The following is a 16,363-nucleotide window of genomic DNA, read 5'->3' on the forward strand; positions in this document are numbered from 1 at the left end:
CACGTGAGGACAGAGGCAGGGAGTGGAGCGATGTAGCTGTAAACCAAGGAAAGCCAAGGGTTGTCAGAAGCTAGGAAGAGACTTCTTCCTACAGACTTTTGGAGGATTCTTCCCCAGAGACTTCAGAAGGAGCATGGCTCAGCCAGCACCTCAGTTTTGGACTTCTAGCATCCAGAACTCCGAGAGAGTGCATCTGCGTCGTTTGAAGCCACCCAGTTTGCCAGTTTGTAGTAATTTATTCTAGCAGCCCTAGGAAATGAAAGCAGCTGGGTTTCCTGTTTCCCCTGCACATGGACATCTGCTGGGGTTACGATGTCCAAGGCAGCGCCTTCGCCCACTTGTCTGGTGCCTGGGCTGAGATGCTGGAACATGTGCAGCGCTCTCTCCATATGGCATCTGTGCAGGAGCAGCTTGGGTGTCCTCATAGCATGGCAGTCTCAGTGCAGGAGGACTTTGACGTGGCAGCTGGCTTCCCCAGAACCAGACAGTTCCTGACAGCCTGGGCCCAGAACGTGGCGTGGCGTAACTCCCACCACATTCTTTTATTGGTCAAAGCAGTCACAGAGCCACTCACGTTCTGGAGGTAGAGATACAGACCCCGTCACTTCCAGACACTGCAATGACAGGCAGTGATGTGTGTGTGGAGGAGCTCCTCAAAAGAAACCCTGCTCCTCACCTCACCCCAAATACCGTGGAGATTATCTTTTTCTTCGTTTGCCATCAGGCCCCCTGTAGTTTTGTCCCTGTGGGTTTGCTTCAGTGAACCCTGGAAAACGTGACCTCTTCACTATTGTGCTCCAAGAGAGCCACTGAAATGGTAGTGCTGTGTTTCTGTCGGTCAGTCTGAGGGTATCCTAGGAATTAGAGCCCAACCTTTAGCTCCTGGCCCCAGAGCATCAGGGGAAATGTAGTCCTGTCTTTGCTTCTCACTGCAGTGCATCAAGGGAGTTCGGGCAGGCAGGTCATCTCCCTACTTCTCCTGTCTCAGAGTCTGCAGGAAATGCGGGCATGTCTCCACAGAACAACAAAGTGGCCTTGACCTTTGGAGTGTGGGAGAAGATGCTGGAAGGCTAGTACTTAGGTGAGTCAGCTGGAAGGCATTGCATTTGGAGCTCAGAAATAGATGTGGGGGTGACTTAGGGTGGAAGCCCACACAGGACAGCTCCCAGTGGGGGCCTCAAATACCTGGGTCCTACCATGTGACCCCCCAATTCCTGGAGCCTGAAGTCAGGTACCCCCCCATGCATCCTTTGAAAGACAGACATTATGGACAAGGGCAGATCTGGCCCTGCTCATTGATATAAAAATGAACTTTATATAAGTATAAAATATTAAATAACACAAATATTAATTAATAATAACAACAATAGCGGCGGCAATATTAGTAATAATAAGAACTCTTCTGCTGGCCCGCAGCCTTCGTCCAGCTTTCCCCCTCTGGTTCTCTGGTTCTCTGTGAGACAGGTGGTTTCACGGCTGGGGAAACTGAGGCCTGGAGGAAACAGCACACTGGCCTGAAGTCACACAGCACATCCGCAGGACCAGGAGCAGAGAGAAGGGAGAAGGGGCCCCCTGGATCCAGCCAGGGCAGGCGGAGTGTGGGGTCAGGTCCAGAGAAGAGTGCCTCCCCACAGTCTCACGGTCATCAGGAGGGTGACGGTGAGGCTGAAGTGGGCAGGGCCAGGCCGGGGGGCGCCCCCCACACGGGGCTGCCTATCCTCATTTGGGTGATTGCAGCCATTTCCAGTACAGCACGTGACGTTGAGATGGGTCAGTCTGTAGGCTTCAGCCACATGGAGGCTCTGGCACCATGAGGGCGTTGCACAACCTCTCACTGTGTAGTGCGGGTTCCCCAGCTCTGAGGAGAGAGAAGATGGTGTGAGCTCCCAGCTCTTGGGCCTGAGCTTCTCACTGGGCAACAAGCCACCTTGTGGTGGGAAAAGCAGAAGTTCTAAGTGTGGTGCAGGGGATCTGGGAGGTCAAAATTATTCTCATGATAATGCCAAAACATCATTTGGCGTTTTTGCTCTCCTGAGTGTACAGTGGGGTTTTCCAGACTGCCGGGACATGTGGTCTTGCCACAGATTGCGTGCAGAAGCAGATAGGAAGATCCAGCTGTTTTCTATTAAGCCAGACAGTGAGGAGACTTATTTGCAGAACTATAGAACAATGCCAAACTTCTCATTAATTTTTTTCATTTTGGAAAATATAGTGTGTTTTTTTTAAATAAAAATATGTTCATGTGTGATGAGTTTTTAATTGTTATTTTATTTCTTTATTTTTGGGGGTGCACCATTCCTGGAAGTACTGCAATACCAGGTTGATGCATGGAGTGGGTGAAGCAAACACCTATTCCATCTCCTAATTCCAAAAATCCATTTAATATACTGTCCTTGGATAGAGAACATATCAGATATTAAACTGATAAGAACAGATACTACACTTGATCTTAGCCAAAAGGCCAAGAAGTGATAATTATTATTTTAGAATATATTAATAAATACATCTTATAAAAATGTCTGTTTTACTTTCTAATGCAGTAATAGCTATAGATATAGCTGACATACACAATTATTTTTAAGAGTGTGAAGGAATCTTGACATCAAAAAGTCTGAGAACTACTGGAACAGAGGCCTTTCCAGGATGTGCCAGGATGGAAGCCCGGGATGTCCACAGCAAGTCCCACCCCCAAAGAATTCCACGTTTCTGTGGCCGAAAGATCCATTTCCTAAAGGACAAGTCCTAATTCCTTACTAGAATTTACACCCAGCTGAAGGATAGGAACACCCACCTCAATGATGTCCAGCTAAGCTGGAAGCTGACCCCTTGTAGACACCCACCCCTTCCAACCTGCCAAATGGTCTCACCATCAGAGCCTGTGGCTTTCAGACATTGATTCATGGGGCCTCGGCAGGCGGTGAGGGAGGTCTCTTCGGAGGAGCATCCATGCGTGCTGTTCCCCTCACAGCTGTAACACTGGAGGCCATTCGATGGCAAGTTCTGAAGCTCCAGGACTTGGGAGAAGACAAGAGACCAATGAAATTAGCACAGGGTGGGGGTGTTGGGAAGGGTGTCCTTCCTTGCATTGACTCCCCGCTCTCAGCCCGAGACGTCACGAGGCCCCCTTGTGGTCGACATTGGAATGGCACTCTCTTGAGGGGTTCTCTGGGGCCTGCGGGAGAAATCCCAACTCTCAGGCCCCACTGAGTCCCTGTCGGCCCAGGCACCGGGTAAGCAGCTGGGTTAAGATGAAATAGTCCCTGCCCTCACAGAACTTACAGTTTAGAGCGACATTGTCCCATATGGTAGCCACTAGCCACATGTGGTTGTATCTACATTGAAATTAATTAATAATAAATAAAATTCAAAATTCCGTCCACACGTCAAGTGCTCCATAGCCACTTGTGGTAGTGGCGACCATATCGCACAGTAAAGAGGCAGAACGCTTCCATCACTGTGGAAAGTTCGGTGGGACAGTGTGTCATCGAGACAGTGTAATGCGATGGATCTGGATTATGCTGAAGGGGAGGGGCAGGGAAAGTTTCAATGAGGATGAGTCTTTAAGGCTGGGACCTAATGAACGAGAAATAGCCGGTCAGGTGAACTCTTCCTGGAGACGTGTTTGTAAGGGAGGGAACTGCCCGTGCAACGGCCATGAGGCAGTGCGGCGTTTGGCAATTGCAGAAACGAAATAAGACCGCGAGGCAGGTAGGTGACGAATTGCACAGGGCATGTAGTATGGCTTCTGGATTTTATTCTAAGAGCAAGGGGAAATCCTTGAAGTGCTTGAGGAAGGACGGTGGCCTGATCTCATTTACATCTTTAAAAATCTCTCTTCCTGCTGTGTGGAACATTGGCCCTGGGGCCTCGCGGAGGACCAGAGAGGAGGTTATCGCAACCATGTAAGTGAGAGGTCAAGGTGGCTCAGAGCTGGGTGCTGAGCAGTGGAAGGACTCAGGAGAATGATGTAAGCATCAAATGTGGGTCTTGGTGCAGGTTTGCTAGACTCATTGAATTCTCACAAAATCCTTCTTGGAGGAAGGGCTTGCTATGTCCATCTTTCAGAAGAGGAAATGGAGACCTAGATAAGAAGGGTTTACCTTCGAGAGCAGCAATGTCCCTGAGAGCACCTCCCCTCCTGGACCCCAGACCTCACGCTGGGGGCCCCTGCCCCTTACCTGGGCCCTGGTTGCATTTGGTGGTGTTGCAGCACCGCAAGAAATGGAAGGTGTGGTTGTTGTGGAAGCCGGTGGGGCCTGGGCAGCCGGGAAGGTTGCCACAGCCTCGGGAGTGGCGTTCATCCCTTGGACTCTCTGTGGGGGGCAGAGGAGAGAGGTCAGGTTGTTGATGGAGGGCTGGGACTGGATTTGCCCATCGTGGCAGCCATCTGTCATTCTCTGCTTCACTGTTTGTTGCAGGACCTCATTTTCTTTGGGGCAGTCATATATCTAGCCAAAAGTCACGTGCCTAAGTTCCGGCCAATGTGATATAAATAGCAAGGGTTTTATTATTATTTTTTTTAAGATTTGATTTCTTTATTTTTAGAGAGAGGAAGGGAGGGGAAAGAGAGGGACAGAAACATCTATGTGTGGCTGCCTTTCAAGCACCCCCTACTGGGAACCTGATCTGCAACCTAGGCATGTGCCCTGACTGGGAATCGAACAGGTGACCCTTTGGTTTGAAGGCCGGCACTCAGTCCACTGAGCCACACCAGCCAGGGCATTAAGAAGAAAGGCTTAAGGGAATTCTAGAAGAACTATTACAAAAGGAGAGGTGTCCCCATTTTATCCCTTCTTTTCACCTTCCTTCTTCCTGGAACTTGGACATGAGGTCTGGAACTCTGACAGCTATTTTGGACTATGAGGCCATCTTGAGAATGGAAGCAATATGTAAGAAATGAGAATGCAATCCTGGCCGGTGTGGCTCCGTTGGTTGGAGCGCAAACAAGTAGACCAAATGGTTGTGTGTTTGATCCCTGGTCTGGGCTTGTCTGAGAAAGCAACCAACCAATGTTTCCCTCTAGCATCAATGTGTGAGGATAAAAAAAAGTTTAATAAAATAAAAAAACAAACCAAAATAATGAGTCTCTTAAAAAAGAAAAAGAAATGAGAAAGCCTCTAGGTTCCTGGTGACCGTGGAACTGTCTTTGTGGCCCTGAACTTCCTATCACTGGACTTTCTGTACGTGAAAGAACCACCTTTCCACCTGGCTTAAGTCTCTGTTGTGGGGGATTTAAGTGCGGCCTGAGGGCGGGGTGAAGCAGGGAGGAGTTGCTGGCAGGTTAGAGCTCACCTTCCATGCTCCGGTGGGTCACCACGTCCAGGCACTGTTCTCCAGGGTAGCGGCACTGGAGGCTCTTGTCCCAGCCTCTCTCACAGCTCAGGTCTGAAGAGGCGCAGGAGACACATTCGAGGTACCGGCTTCGGGGAAAGGTGGGAGACCGGCCTGGTGGGGAGGGGCAGGGCGGTGAGTCCACAGGGAAACTCCTGGAGACCCAGCTCCCTCGAAGACTCGCCTCAACATCAATCGCTCCTATTTCACTCTTCAGACAATCACTAAGCCCTGGTCATTCTGAATCTTTCTAGAATGCTTTCCCCTCCTTTCTGGTCCCATGACCAGGCCTAGCTCAGACCTCCTTCAATACCAGCTTCCTCCCTGGCCTCCTGGTTTGCATTCTTGCCACTTCTACCCTTGCCCTAGCGCCTCCCCACATGGCTCTAGATTCCAGGTGGCAAACACAAGGCCTGCGGGCCGAATCTGGCCCTCCACCTTGTTTTGTCTGGCCTGGCACCTTGCTTCTACCCAGCAGCAGCGCCGAGCTCTCGATTAACTGTTAAGGAGCAGTTACATTTATACAGTCCTAAAGTTACATTCAACCCTTTGAAGACAACCAAGAGGCTGACGTGGCCTCTGGTGGAAATGAGTTTGACACCCCTGCCCTAGAAGGATATTTCTAATACTCAACTCTGAACTTGTCTCTCCTCTGCTCAAAACCCTTCCATGGCTCCCCAGTGCTCTCAGCATAAAATCCATGATTGTCAGCGTGACATTCAAAGCCCATCAAAGACTGGGTCCTGGCTACCTCTCTTGCCTCGTCTCCATCCACTAGCTCCTCGATCTCGATTCCACACAACTTCCCACGGTTCCCAAATACACATGCCGGTGCATCCAGCCTTTGCATCTGCTGTTGCCTTGCTCCCTATTTTCTCCATCTCCTACTCATTCTCCAGGCATCATCTTCTTCAACTTTACCTCGCCCAAGAAGCCCTCCTTGACCTTTTAGGCTGCATCGGGTGCCTCTCTGGGTTCTCCAATTCCAGCCCAGCTCGCTCTGGGTCATCCCTGTCTGGTGACAGGCTTGTTTCCCTCAGTGGACTCTGAGTCCCAGGAAAGCACAGCTAAGGCTATCTGGTCACTACTGTGCCCCAACACCACCCAGCAGAAGGCCCGAGCCAGAGAGAATATTGAATAACTATTCATTGAATGAATGAATGAATGATTACTTAAGACCCTTCTATGGTTCCCCGTGGTAGCTGGTCTCCAAGAGAGCCCTCAGTGATCCAGGCTGCCTGATAGTCCTGCCCTCATGTAGTCCCTTCCCATGAAGAGTAGGGCTGCCGGTGTAACCAAAAGGATGCTGAGGCAGTGACGGCGTGCAATTTCTGCGCTGGATTATAAGAGACATTGTGACTTTTCCCCAGCTCTTTCTTGGATCCCTTGCTCTGGGGGGAAGCCGCTGCCGTGTCATGAGGGCACTCAGGCAGCCCCACAGCACAGTCCTTGTGGCGGGAACTGAGGCCTTCTGCAGAGTGGAGTGAGCGGGTCACCCATGCGGGCGAAGCCCCCTGGGGACCCTCCAGGTGACTGCAGCTCAGCTGCCTCTGGACTGCAAACCACATGAAAGGTGCAGAGCCCTCTCACTAAGCCACTCCGGATTCTTGACCTTCAGAAACTTTTGCGAAAGAATGCACACTTATTTTTGTTTTAAGTTTTGGGGTAATGCAGCAATAGATGATTAATTCCCGACCCAAGTGTCTCAGGGATCAAAGCTGCACTTGATGGAACTGTAATAACTTGGCTTCTCACATGGACCTTTCCGGTCAGGCCGAGTGAAGGAGTTCCCTTTCCTTGGATTCTCCGGTCATTCCTCTGCCCAGGTCTTGGCTCACACCGTCCCCGAGCTTGGCATGCCCGCCCCTTCCTGACCCCAGATATCCAAAATGAGTCTGAGCCAAGTCTTAGAGAAACGAGAGGGCATCTCAGCCAAGGCTGGAAACTGGGGGAGCCAGCAGCTGTAATTAGGCAAATCAATTACATCAAAGGCCTAATCCCATCTACCCTCCCCCCACCCGCCAGAGAATAACTAAAAGGCCAACAAGAATCCAAGTCTTCTCACATGAAATTCCATGAAAATGAAAACACAAACTGCCATCACTGCCAAAGTAGCTGTCTCATACCACCCATAGGTCTCCTTTGGGGACTCTGCTTATGTTGCTTTTCTAACTGTGGGTGATCCTCAGGGTTCTGTCTGAGGCCCTTTACATTTCTCTCGGTGCACACTCTCTCCCATGGGGAGGTTACCTACTGGCGTGGCTTCATCTCTGCCTACCTGCTGAGGACTCATAAGTCTCTCTCCAGGCAGGACTACTCTCTGAGCTCCACACTGCACACCCAACGGCCTCCTGGAGGCCCCGGGCCATCCCTCAAACACCCGAATCTACATGCCGCACCTGGAACTCCCCATCTCCTCCCCAGACCTGCTCTTCTTCTGAATTCCACATGTCTGAGGTGGCCCCATCCTGTCCTCCAGGGCAGACACCTGGCAGACTCCTTACTCCTAGATATCAATCTGAACCTTCTACCGCCCTGTCCTCTAGTTCTTTAATCCTTGGGCTCTGCTATTTCTGATCGCTATGAAGCACATCTATTGAGTTCTTCATTTCTGTCACTGTCCTATACATCCTGTTTGATTTTTTTAAAAAACGGATTCCAGATCTCTGCTAAAACTCCTCCTTTCCTCCGTTTTCTCAAATATGTTCATCACAGGTATTATAAAGTTCCCTAATAACTCCAATATCTGAATCCTTATGAGCCTGTTTCTGTTGTTGGATTTTTCTTGTTTTCCGGTCAATCGGGTGTTTTCTTTGCTCCAGGCTACTTTGTAAGTTTTGATTAGATGCCAGACATTACAGATGAAAATTTGTAGACTCTGAACGATGTAGCCTCTTCCAAAGAGGGGTAGACTTTCTTCCTGCTGGAGATTGGAAGTTCGCATTGTTAGGGCTGGTGTATTTTAGTTTTGCCCCACCTCCGAGGGTGTGGCCTCAGAGAAAAGCCTGAGAGGGTTACTAAGGCCTCTCCCGCCAGCTTGGTAACTTGGGTCTCCCCAGCATCTTGCACCTGCTGGAATCCTTGCTCAGTTCTGCAGCTTCCAAGGTACTATTTGCTGCTGAGCTTCTTGGAGTCTCACCGTACGCACGTTCAGCTTGCCAATGACTGAAGGAAGTCATTTGCAGACGTGGGGACTCCCTTTTCTGTGGTTCCACGCACTCCAGGATTTGGCCTCTCATTTTCTAGACACTCTGGGAGCCCCAGGCGCCACCTCTGTCTTCTCGGTCTAGCGACGATCTCTTTCTACGTGGGTTCAATTTCTCCTCCACAGCGGCAAATTGGAAAGTGCACTCAAGGAAAACCCCAGCTTGTCTGTGGAACTTGGCTTCTGTGCGTGCACTGTTTCTCTTCATCAGCTGCTCTCCAGTGACTTTAAATAACTGTTTATAACTCATCCAGCTTTCTTAGCTGTCACTGGTGGGGGTTTTGCCTTATAGAATGGACTCCATCGTGACCAGGACTACAAACCACCGCCACATCTGATCTACCACTAAACCTTGCTCATCTGCTGGTAAACGGCCCCCCAAATTCATCCACTCCTCTACATCCACAGGGCTGACCATCTGACTCGACCGCCTTCATCTTTACCTGGACAACTCATCCACCTTCAAGTCGGTCCCCTCCCCTTTCCTGCCTTCCCTCCACCATGGCCCACTTCACCTCACCCCCTCATCACCTCACCCCCTCATCACCACATCCCTCCAATCTCCCTTTCACTCTGAGGTCAGAATAATATATTAAAAATATGAATCTGATTGGAACCCTCTGCTTAAAACCCCTTCATGACCTCCCACCACGCCCCTGATGAAGTCCGTGTTCCTCACGACAGCCTAGGAGGCCCCGTGTAACACGACCCTGACAATTTCACCGGCTGTCTAGCCCCATTTGCCCCTTTCTCCCACCACCTCTGGGCCTCTGTATCTGTAGCTCCCTTTCCCTGGGAAACCCTTTCACTGTCTTTTTAACCGTCTGACTCCTCCTGGTCCCTCAAGATCCACCTTAGCGGTTGCTTGCTGCAGGAAAGCTTCCCCGGCCAGAGTCGAGCATCTCCTCAAGGGCCCACAGCCCGGCTCTCACTCATCCCAGCCCCGATCGCTCTGGCCCCGTTCCCCCCCGCCCAAGTCCTGACAACTCTGGACTGGGCTTCTCCATGGCAGCACTGACCCCTCTGGTCTCCGTTTCCTCCACTGTGGTTCTGACGCCTCTTCCTGGGCTTCTCCCATCCCGGCTCTGACCGCTCTGGCGGTCTCTGTGTCCCCATGTGCCTGTCACACCCTCCCCCTTCCACTAGGCCTCGAGCTCCACAGGGGCAGGGCCCAGGGCTGTCCTGGTCACGTCTGTGCCCCCTATTACTAACGTACAGGATGTGGGGTTTAGCCAACTATTCCAGTCACCACAAGCAGGGTAAGATGGCATTAGAAATGTGCCTGAGAGAGACACGTCAGGTCTTAAATTACTGACTTGGCAGCTGCTGCCCCAAGCTCTCTGGTGGACCCCCAGCCACTCCCAACTCTAGAATCCTCATGTCTCCAGGACCCATCAGCTTGTAACACCAGGCCCAGCAGGGACCCTGCCGAGGTCTCTTCCAATTGACCGATGCCTTCTGCCCTGACCTGTATCATTAAATATTTTGAATATTATCCCTTGTGAGAAGCATTACTTAGACCCAATTATTAGTGCTTTCCTTAAGCACATCTAACCGAGAGAGGAAGCCAGTGTCCTCTCTCATGACTTCCTTGAAAGTGAACATCTGATTCAGTTCCCACTGACAGATAAAGTTTGAGGTCAGGATGAATGAAGAACGAGAGCGAACACAGGCTTCTGCTTCCTGACGGCATTGTGACGGGACCGGCCTTTGGCAATTTCCTTCCTCATTAGGGCCAGAAAGAGGAATCTCTGCTCGCCTCCAGCGGGGATGATGCCTTCCCCACCCTCTCTCTCCTGCGGGAACTGGAGGAATTGGAATCTTTTTCTTAAACTAACTAAAGCCACAAAACTCAGCACAAGGGCTTATGGAAGGGTTTCTTCACATTCTTTCTTTCTCACTGCCGAAGGCAAGGACCATCCTCTGTTAGGGAACTTCCTGAGCCCCCTGCAGTCTGGGATCCCCTCCTTTCTTTTTGACTTTCCTTATGAGTCTCTGGTATCTCTGGTCTTTGCATCCTGGTCCCTTAGCACCTACTGCCTGAACCATCTCCCGCCCCACAGAAAAAGTCACACATCATCAGTGAGATACCGCATCTAGCTCTTGAGTGGGTGGATGTGTGCGTAGCCTCTTCAGGGCAGGTGTTGCATCTTACACGTAACAACCATAAAGACAAACACGTATGGGATGGGATAGGGTTAAGGGATGGGGGTGAGTTTGTGGATGGCACTGGGAACCATTTGAGATGAGTCAGTTTAGGGGTGGGGTTAGAGACGTGTTTGGAATAAGGATGAGTTTGAGTCGGAGGGTGCTGGGGGTGACGTGAATCTGGGGATGGGATAGGAGGCATGGTTGAGTCAGAGTTGGACATGTGTTTGGGACAAGGAAGGGTTTGAGCTGGGGGTGGTCCTGGGGAACGGCGTGGTGCTGGGGTGGCATGGCGCCGAGGATAGGACAGGGAGGACGCCGGGGTTGAGTGCAGAAAGTGGAGGGTTGCGCAGGGCAGGGGCTGTCGTACTCACCGGAGTTGGGCCGGTTGCACAAATCGGACCCACATACGGCCTCTGTCAGGGTGATGACCTGCATGCCTGTGCGATAGCTCATGGTCCTGTTGGTCTTCTCTGGGTGCGCACAGCCCGTCTCCACCACCTCCAGCTCTTCACTGACTGTGAGGAACGTGTCTCTGTCACCCCAGAGGCACCCCCGGGCCCAGCCAGCCTCTACCACTGCTGGCCTTGTGGTAGCCTGCTCCTGAGGCTGAGTCCCGGCCTCTGCTCTTGCTGGGGTCCAACTCTGTCTTTTCTAGCGTTAACCCGCCCTCCCACAAACCCCACACAGGGAGCCCACTTTCTCTCAGTGACAGCACCATCCCTGGGACCTTCTGGATCCATCTACCTCTGTCCCCCCAGCTTAGTGACCTTAGCAGGGAGATACCTCTAATGGAAATTTTTAAAGGAAAATGCTTTAAGCTTACTCAAAAGTGTGAGACAATGATATAATAAAGACTGTGTATTCATTGCCTAACTTTATAAAGTATTTGCATTTTCCCTATATTTGTTTCAGACATTTTAAAAATAAGTGAACCTTAAAAGATGCAGTGAAAGCCCTCCGCCCCAGCACACTCCCCTCCGCCCCATCTGAAGCCAATGGCGGGTACAACAGGTGCTGTTGTTTGACACATTTTACACTTTATATTTAAAGGTATCACACTCTGCAACATGCTCTTTCCTCTCACCCTCACGTTTCTGAGATGTATCCATATTAATGCCCACAGGTCTACTTTCTTCATTTAAACTGCTGCGTGGTATTTCATTATGTGATCACGCCATAATTTTCTCCTCTGCTGCTGAGTGACTTGAGGGTGTTTCCCATTTTCCATTTCACAAACATTGCTGCTAAGAACATTGTTCTAATGCGTGTGTCCCTGGGCACGCGAGGCCAGGGTTCCTCAGTGTTTCTATGTTCCTAGGAGTTGAAATGCTGGCGGTAGGGGGTACTCTAATCTTCATCTATACTAGATATTACCAAATTGCTCTGTGGGGTGGATGCACCATTTGACTCCCAAAAGCAGGGTCTGCAGCTCCACATCCTCACCAACCCCAGTGTCGTCAGGTTTTTATGTGCTTGTCAGCCTGGCAGGGGTGAAATAGGGCATCTTGTCTTTTTGCTTGCATTTCCCTGATAGCTGGTGAAACAAGGTTTCTTGGTCCCTCGCGTTCCCTGTGGCGCTGGAGAGGGGGAGCTTACCTTCCCATATGCGCAGGACCGTGGTCCTGCAGAGAGCCTGGCCGGGGGCACACTCTTCCACCTGGCAATGCCCGTTTCTCTCACACTGCATGCACCGCAGGCCCCGGGTGGCTAGGGAGAGACGGAGGAGACAGTCAGAGAGTTTTATTATATAGCTCTGCGCCAGGATCCCCCCTCTCGTCCGTCCGCTGATGTCCCAATACCAGGACCACCAGGTCTCCCAGCCCTGTGCACTCAGGTTTGTGCTCCATGTTCTGCCAGCCCCCTGGGCTCCAACGCTGGGTTCAGGCCAGCGGCAGTTCTAGTCTACCTCTAGCTCAGTGTCTCGTCCCCGCATCTCTTTCCTAATGTTCTATCCCCGCCCATCAGCCCTTCGGAAATTTGAACCCCGACTACTTAGTAACTCGCACTGTGACCTCCCGAGCGCGTTCCTCTCCCCTCCCACCAGCTCCGCCCCAGGTTCTCTCCCCGCCCACCAGCTCCGCCCCAGGTTCTCTCCCCGCCCACCAGCTCCGCCCCCAGGTTCTCTCCCCGCCCACCAGCTCCGCCTGGAGGTATATCTCCGCAAGCTTGCCTGGCCGCAAGGCCTATTCCAGAGGTGTCAGACACACCGGGATCCACATCATCCGAATGGGCCGAATGTAATTTCAACTCCTTAACAGTTAAGAAGGAGTAGTTACATTTATACAGTCCTAAAATTATTTCGGCCCTTTGAAGGCAACCTCGAGGCTGATGTGGCCCCCGGTGGGAATGCGTATGACACCCCTGGCCTATTCCCTTACCACTAGGCTTCCCCGCGCGTCCCTGCCTCCCCTGGATTTGGAGTCCTCCACCGTCATTACTCATTCTTGGTCTCCTGCGGTCGGCAGGGCTTTCCGGGTTATTCATTGACGAAATAGCCCTCAACCCCAAACAACGTCCCCTCCCATCCCGCCTTGGCTGAGTTCCTTCTCTATTTTCTCTAGTTTTATCAACCTTTTCCCCTTGAATTTTCCGGGGGAAAGGAGGTGAGAGGGTCCTGGAGGGACAGCTCTGGGTCCCCAGCCCCGGGCTCCGTGACGCTCCGCCTGGTTCTCTATGGATCTGGCGTAAAACGCACGGTCCTCCCTACGGCTGGGGTTGGGGGCTGGCGGCGGGGGCGGTTCGACAGACAGGAGGGAGCAGTGGACGCCCCTGCAGGGATCAGAATCCCACGCATTCAAGAACTGGCTGTGTGACCTCGGACCAGTCACTTAACCTCTCTGTGCCTCAGTTTCCTTCTGTGTGAAGCGGGGTTAACATCAAGTTCTGCCCGCCCAGTTGGAAATGTGCAAGAAAGGAATTTAGAAGAGGACCTGGAATAAACAGCTCTCAGTAAACGGTGGAAATGGTTAAATGCCTCCTCCGCTCAGCTAGGACTTCCTGAGTACCTACTGTGTGCTAGGTACTGTGCCGTGTAGGGGCTGCAGACCGCAGGAGGATTGTTATTTGAGTGGGGGGGGGGCTGGGGACTGAACTCCCCTCCTCCTCCAACTGACCAGACTGAGTCCCCCTCTTCTCCCGTCCGCACCGTGGGGCCCCGTTCCCAGAGCAGGTGTTCGAACCCAGGTGCCTCTACCTGGAATGCAGGTTTGAACCACAAGCAGCAGCAGCGGCAGCAGCAGCTGGGCGCCCATATCCGGCAGCGACTCCTCCGTCCTTCAGCGGCTCCTGTCCGCAGCTTCCCTACCAGAGAGTCTGGCCCCGGGAAGGAGACAGTTTTGTGGTCCCGGGGGCTCCTCCCAGGCGTTTTGCGAAAGAGCGAGTCAGCCCTAGATGAGTGGGCGCCCCACCTCCTCCCCCACGTCACCCGCCCCCAGCCCGCGGGCCAAACTTCCTCTACCAGGGCGTGGCCAGCCGGGAGTAGGGGGCCGGCTCCGCTCTGACTCACGCGGCCGTGGTCACAGCTGTCCCCGGACTGCGGGGTGCAAATTCCAGTTCGCCCTCTTCCTGCTGTGGGATCTTGAGCCGGGAGCCTCACTTCTCCGGATAAAAATTTGTCCCTATAGAAACTGATGGCTGATTATTAGATGATATAGGATTTTTGTTAGTTTTGTTAGGAGGACAATGGTATTGTGGTTTTGTGGGGAAATGTCTCTATCATTTAGAAATGAATGCTGAAATATTTGGGCTTGAAATAATAGAATGTCTCTAATTTACTTTAAAACACTTCAGCCAAAAAAGTAGATAGTGCTGCTATGACAATGATTTTGCGGTTATGTGGGAAAATTGTTCTTAATTTTTATAGCTCACTGAAATATTTAGAGGTTAATATCATTGATGTCTGTACTTAATATACACTTTAGGAAAAAAGAAAGGCAAAATAGCAAAATATTTGTATCAATTAAACAGAGGTAACTTATCTGCCATTCTGTCTCCTTTTCTGTGTGTTTGTAAAGATTTATAATAAATTGTTTTTCATTTAATGATTTTAGAGAAAGGGAGAGGGAAACATTGATTTGTTGTTTCACTGTTTTTTTTAAGATTATTTATTTATTTATTTTTAGAGAGAAGGGAAGGGAGGAAGAAAGAGAGGGGGAGAAACATTAGTGTGTGGTTGCCTGCAGCGCACCCCCTACTGGGGACCTGGCCCACAACCCAGGCATGTTCCCTGACTGGGAAATGAACTAACTGGTGACCCTTTGGTTTGCAGGCTCACACTCATCCACTGAGCCACACCAGCCAGTGTTGTTGTTTCACTTTTTAATACATTCATTTGTTGAATCTTTTATGTGCCCTGACTGGGGATTGAACTCACAAACTTGGTGTATTGGGATGATGCTCTAACCAACTGACCTATGTGGCCAGGGCAATAAATTTTTTTTTTAAAGTAGCCCTGGCTGGTGTGGGTCAGTGGATTGAGTGCCAGCCTGTGAACCAAAGTGTCGCAGGTTCTGTTCCCAGTCATGGCACATGCCTAAGTTGCGGACCAGGTCCCCAGTGTGGGCCATGTGAGAGGAAACCACACATTGATTTCTCTCTCCCTTCCCCTCTCTCTAAAAATGAATAAATAAAATCTTTAAAAAATTATTTTAAAGTAAAATAAAATGCAAAGGCAAGGTAGTCCTCATCTCAGGATGCTTCTGACCAATCAGAGCAATTTAATGCAGGTGAGATTTCTGGACAATTGCTGGCCCACGTGGAGGCCTCAACAAATTCCTTCAATATTTACTAGGTGCCAGGAACTGGTCCAGGACTGGGTCACAGCAGGAAACCAAGCAAAGTCCCTTCCCTTGTGACCGGGGGGAGTAGATATGTGTTATCTAATCTATGGCTGCCAGGTAGAAGGAGGTGCAAGGTACAGGTAAGGTGCGGTCAGCTTAAGTGGGGGTGATCCAGGAGGGCTTCCCTGAGCAGGTGGCATTTGAGCAGAAACTGAATGTGTGAGGGAAATAGTTGGCAAATGGTCTGGGGAGAGTTCCAGGGAAAGGAAACAGCCAGTGCAAAGGCCCTGAGGTGGGAGTGTGCCTGATGATCGAGGAACAGCAGAGAGGCCAGTGTGGCTGGAACAGAACTGGAAAGGGAAACAGTAATAGGTAGTGAGTAAGTAGTTGCTACCTCTACCACTACAGTAATGATGAAACTATTGTTATTCTTAGTCATTCAGCTAAGCCTTAAGCTAATAATATAAAGATAAGGTAGAAGAGTCCTGAAGAAATCCTCTCTCCTAAGAGACAGCATATCCTACTAATTAAGAGAGTGAGGTGGGGGATGGCACCAGACTGTGAGGGTTCAAATTCTAGGTACTCACTTTGCTGTGTGGCCTTGGACAGGTTACTTAACTTTCCTGTGCATCAAACTCCTCATCTGGAAAGGAGAGAAAACAAGTGCCTCCCTCTGAGGGCCAGTGTGCTGGGGGACAGAAGAGGATGGATGCACCAAGGTGTTGGCCAGAGCGCCTGGCACATAGTAGGTACTCTCAGAGAAACTGTAACTGTTATCAGTATTGTGGTCACACCCAACTGTAGACTCTGGCCCTAGTTTCCTCTCTGTGGGGTGGGAAGAGAGGTGGAGACACGTCATGAGTCTGAGGTCATCAGCTGTCATGCTGATCACTCCCTC

General features: G+C 50.9%; 1 protein-coding gene and 1 non-coding gene across 2 annotated transcripts; both read right to left on the reverse strand.

The window, feature by feature from the left end:
• Positions 1 to 1,303: 1,303 nt before the first annotated feature.
• PLAUR (plasminogen activator, urokinase receptor) lies at positions 1,304 to 14,091 on the reverse strand. Its single transcript, XM_028529671.2, has 7 exons — positions 13,881 to 14,091; positions 12,284 to 12,394; positions 11,059 to 11,202; positions 5,293 to 5,445; positions 4,179 to 4,313; positions 2,868 to 3,014; positions 1,304 to 1,858 (listed from the first exon to the last, which is right to left on the reverse strand). Exons 1-7 carry the CDS (start codon positions 13,936 to 13,938, stop codon positions 1,605 to 1,607), a joined length of 1,002 nt encoding a protein of 333 aa, XP_028385472.2. The 5' UTR covers positions 13,939 to 14,091; the 3' UTR covers positions 1,304 to 1,604.
• Positions 2,283 to 2,473, reverse strand: LOC114511747. The gene has a single exon (XR_003685721.1). It is a non-coding gene; the product is annotated as a U2 spliceosomal RNA (small nuclear RNA).
• Positions 14,092 to 16,363: the final 2,272 nt, after the last annotated feature.

Source organism: Phyllostomus discolor, chromosome 12, assembly GCF_004126475.2.
Source record: "Phyllostomus discolor isolate MPI-MPIP mPhyDis1 chromosome 12, mPhyDis1.pri.v3, whole genome shotgun sequence".
Lineage (NCBI taxonomy): Eukaryota > Metazoa > Chordata > Mammalia > Chiroptera > Phyllostomidae > Phyllostomus > Phyllostomus discolor.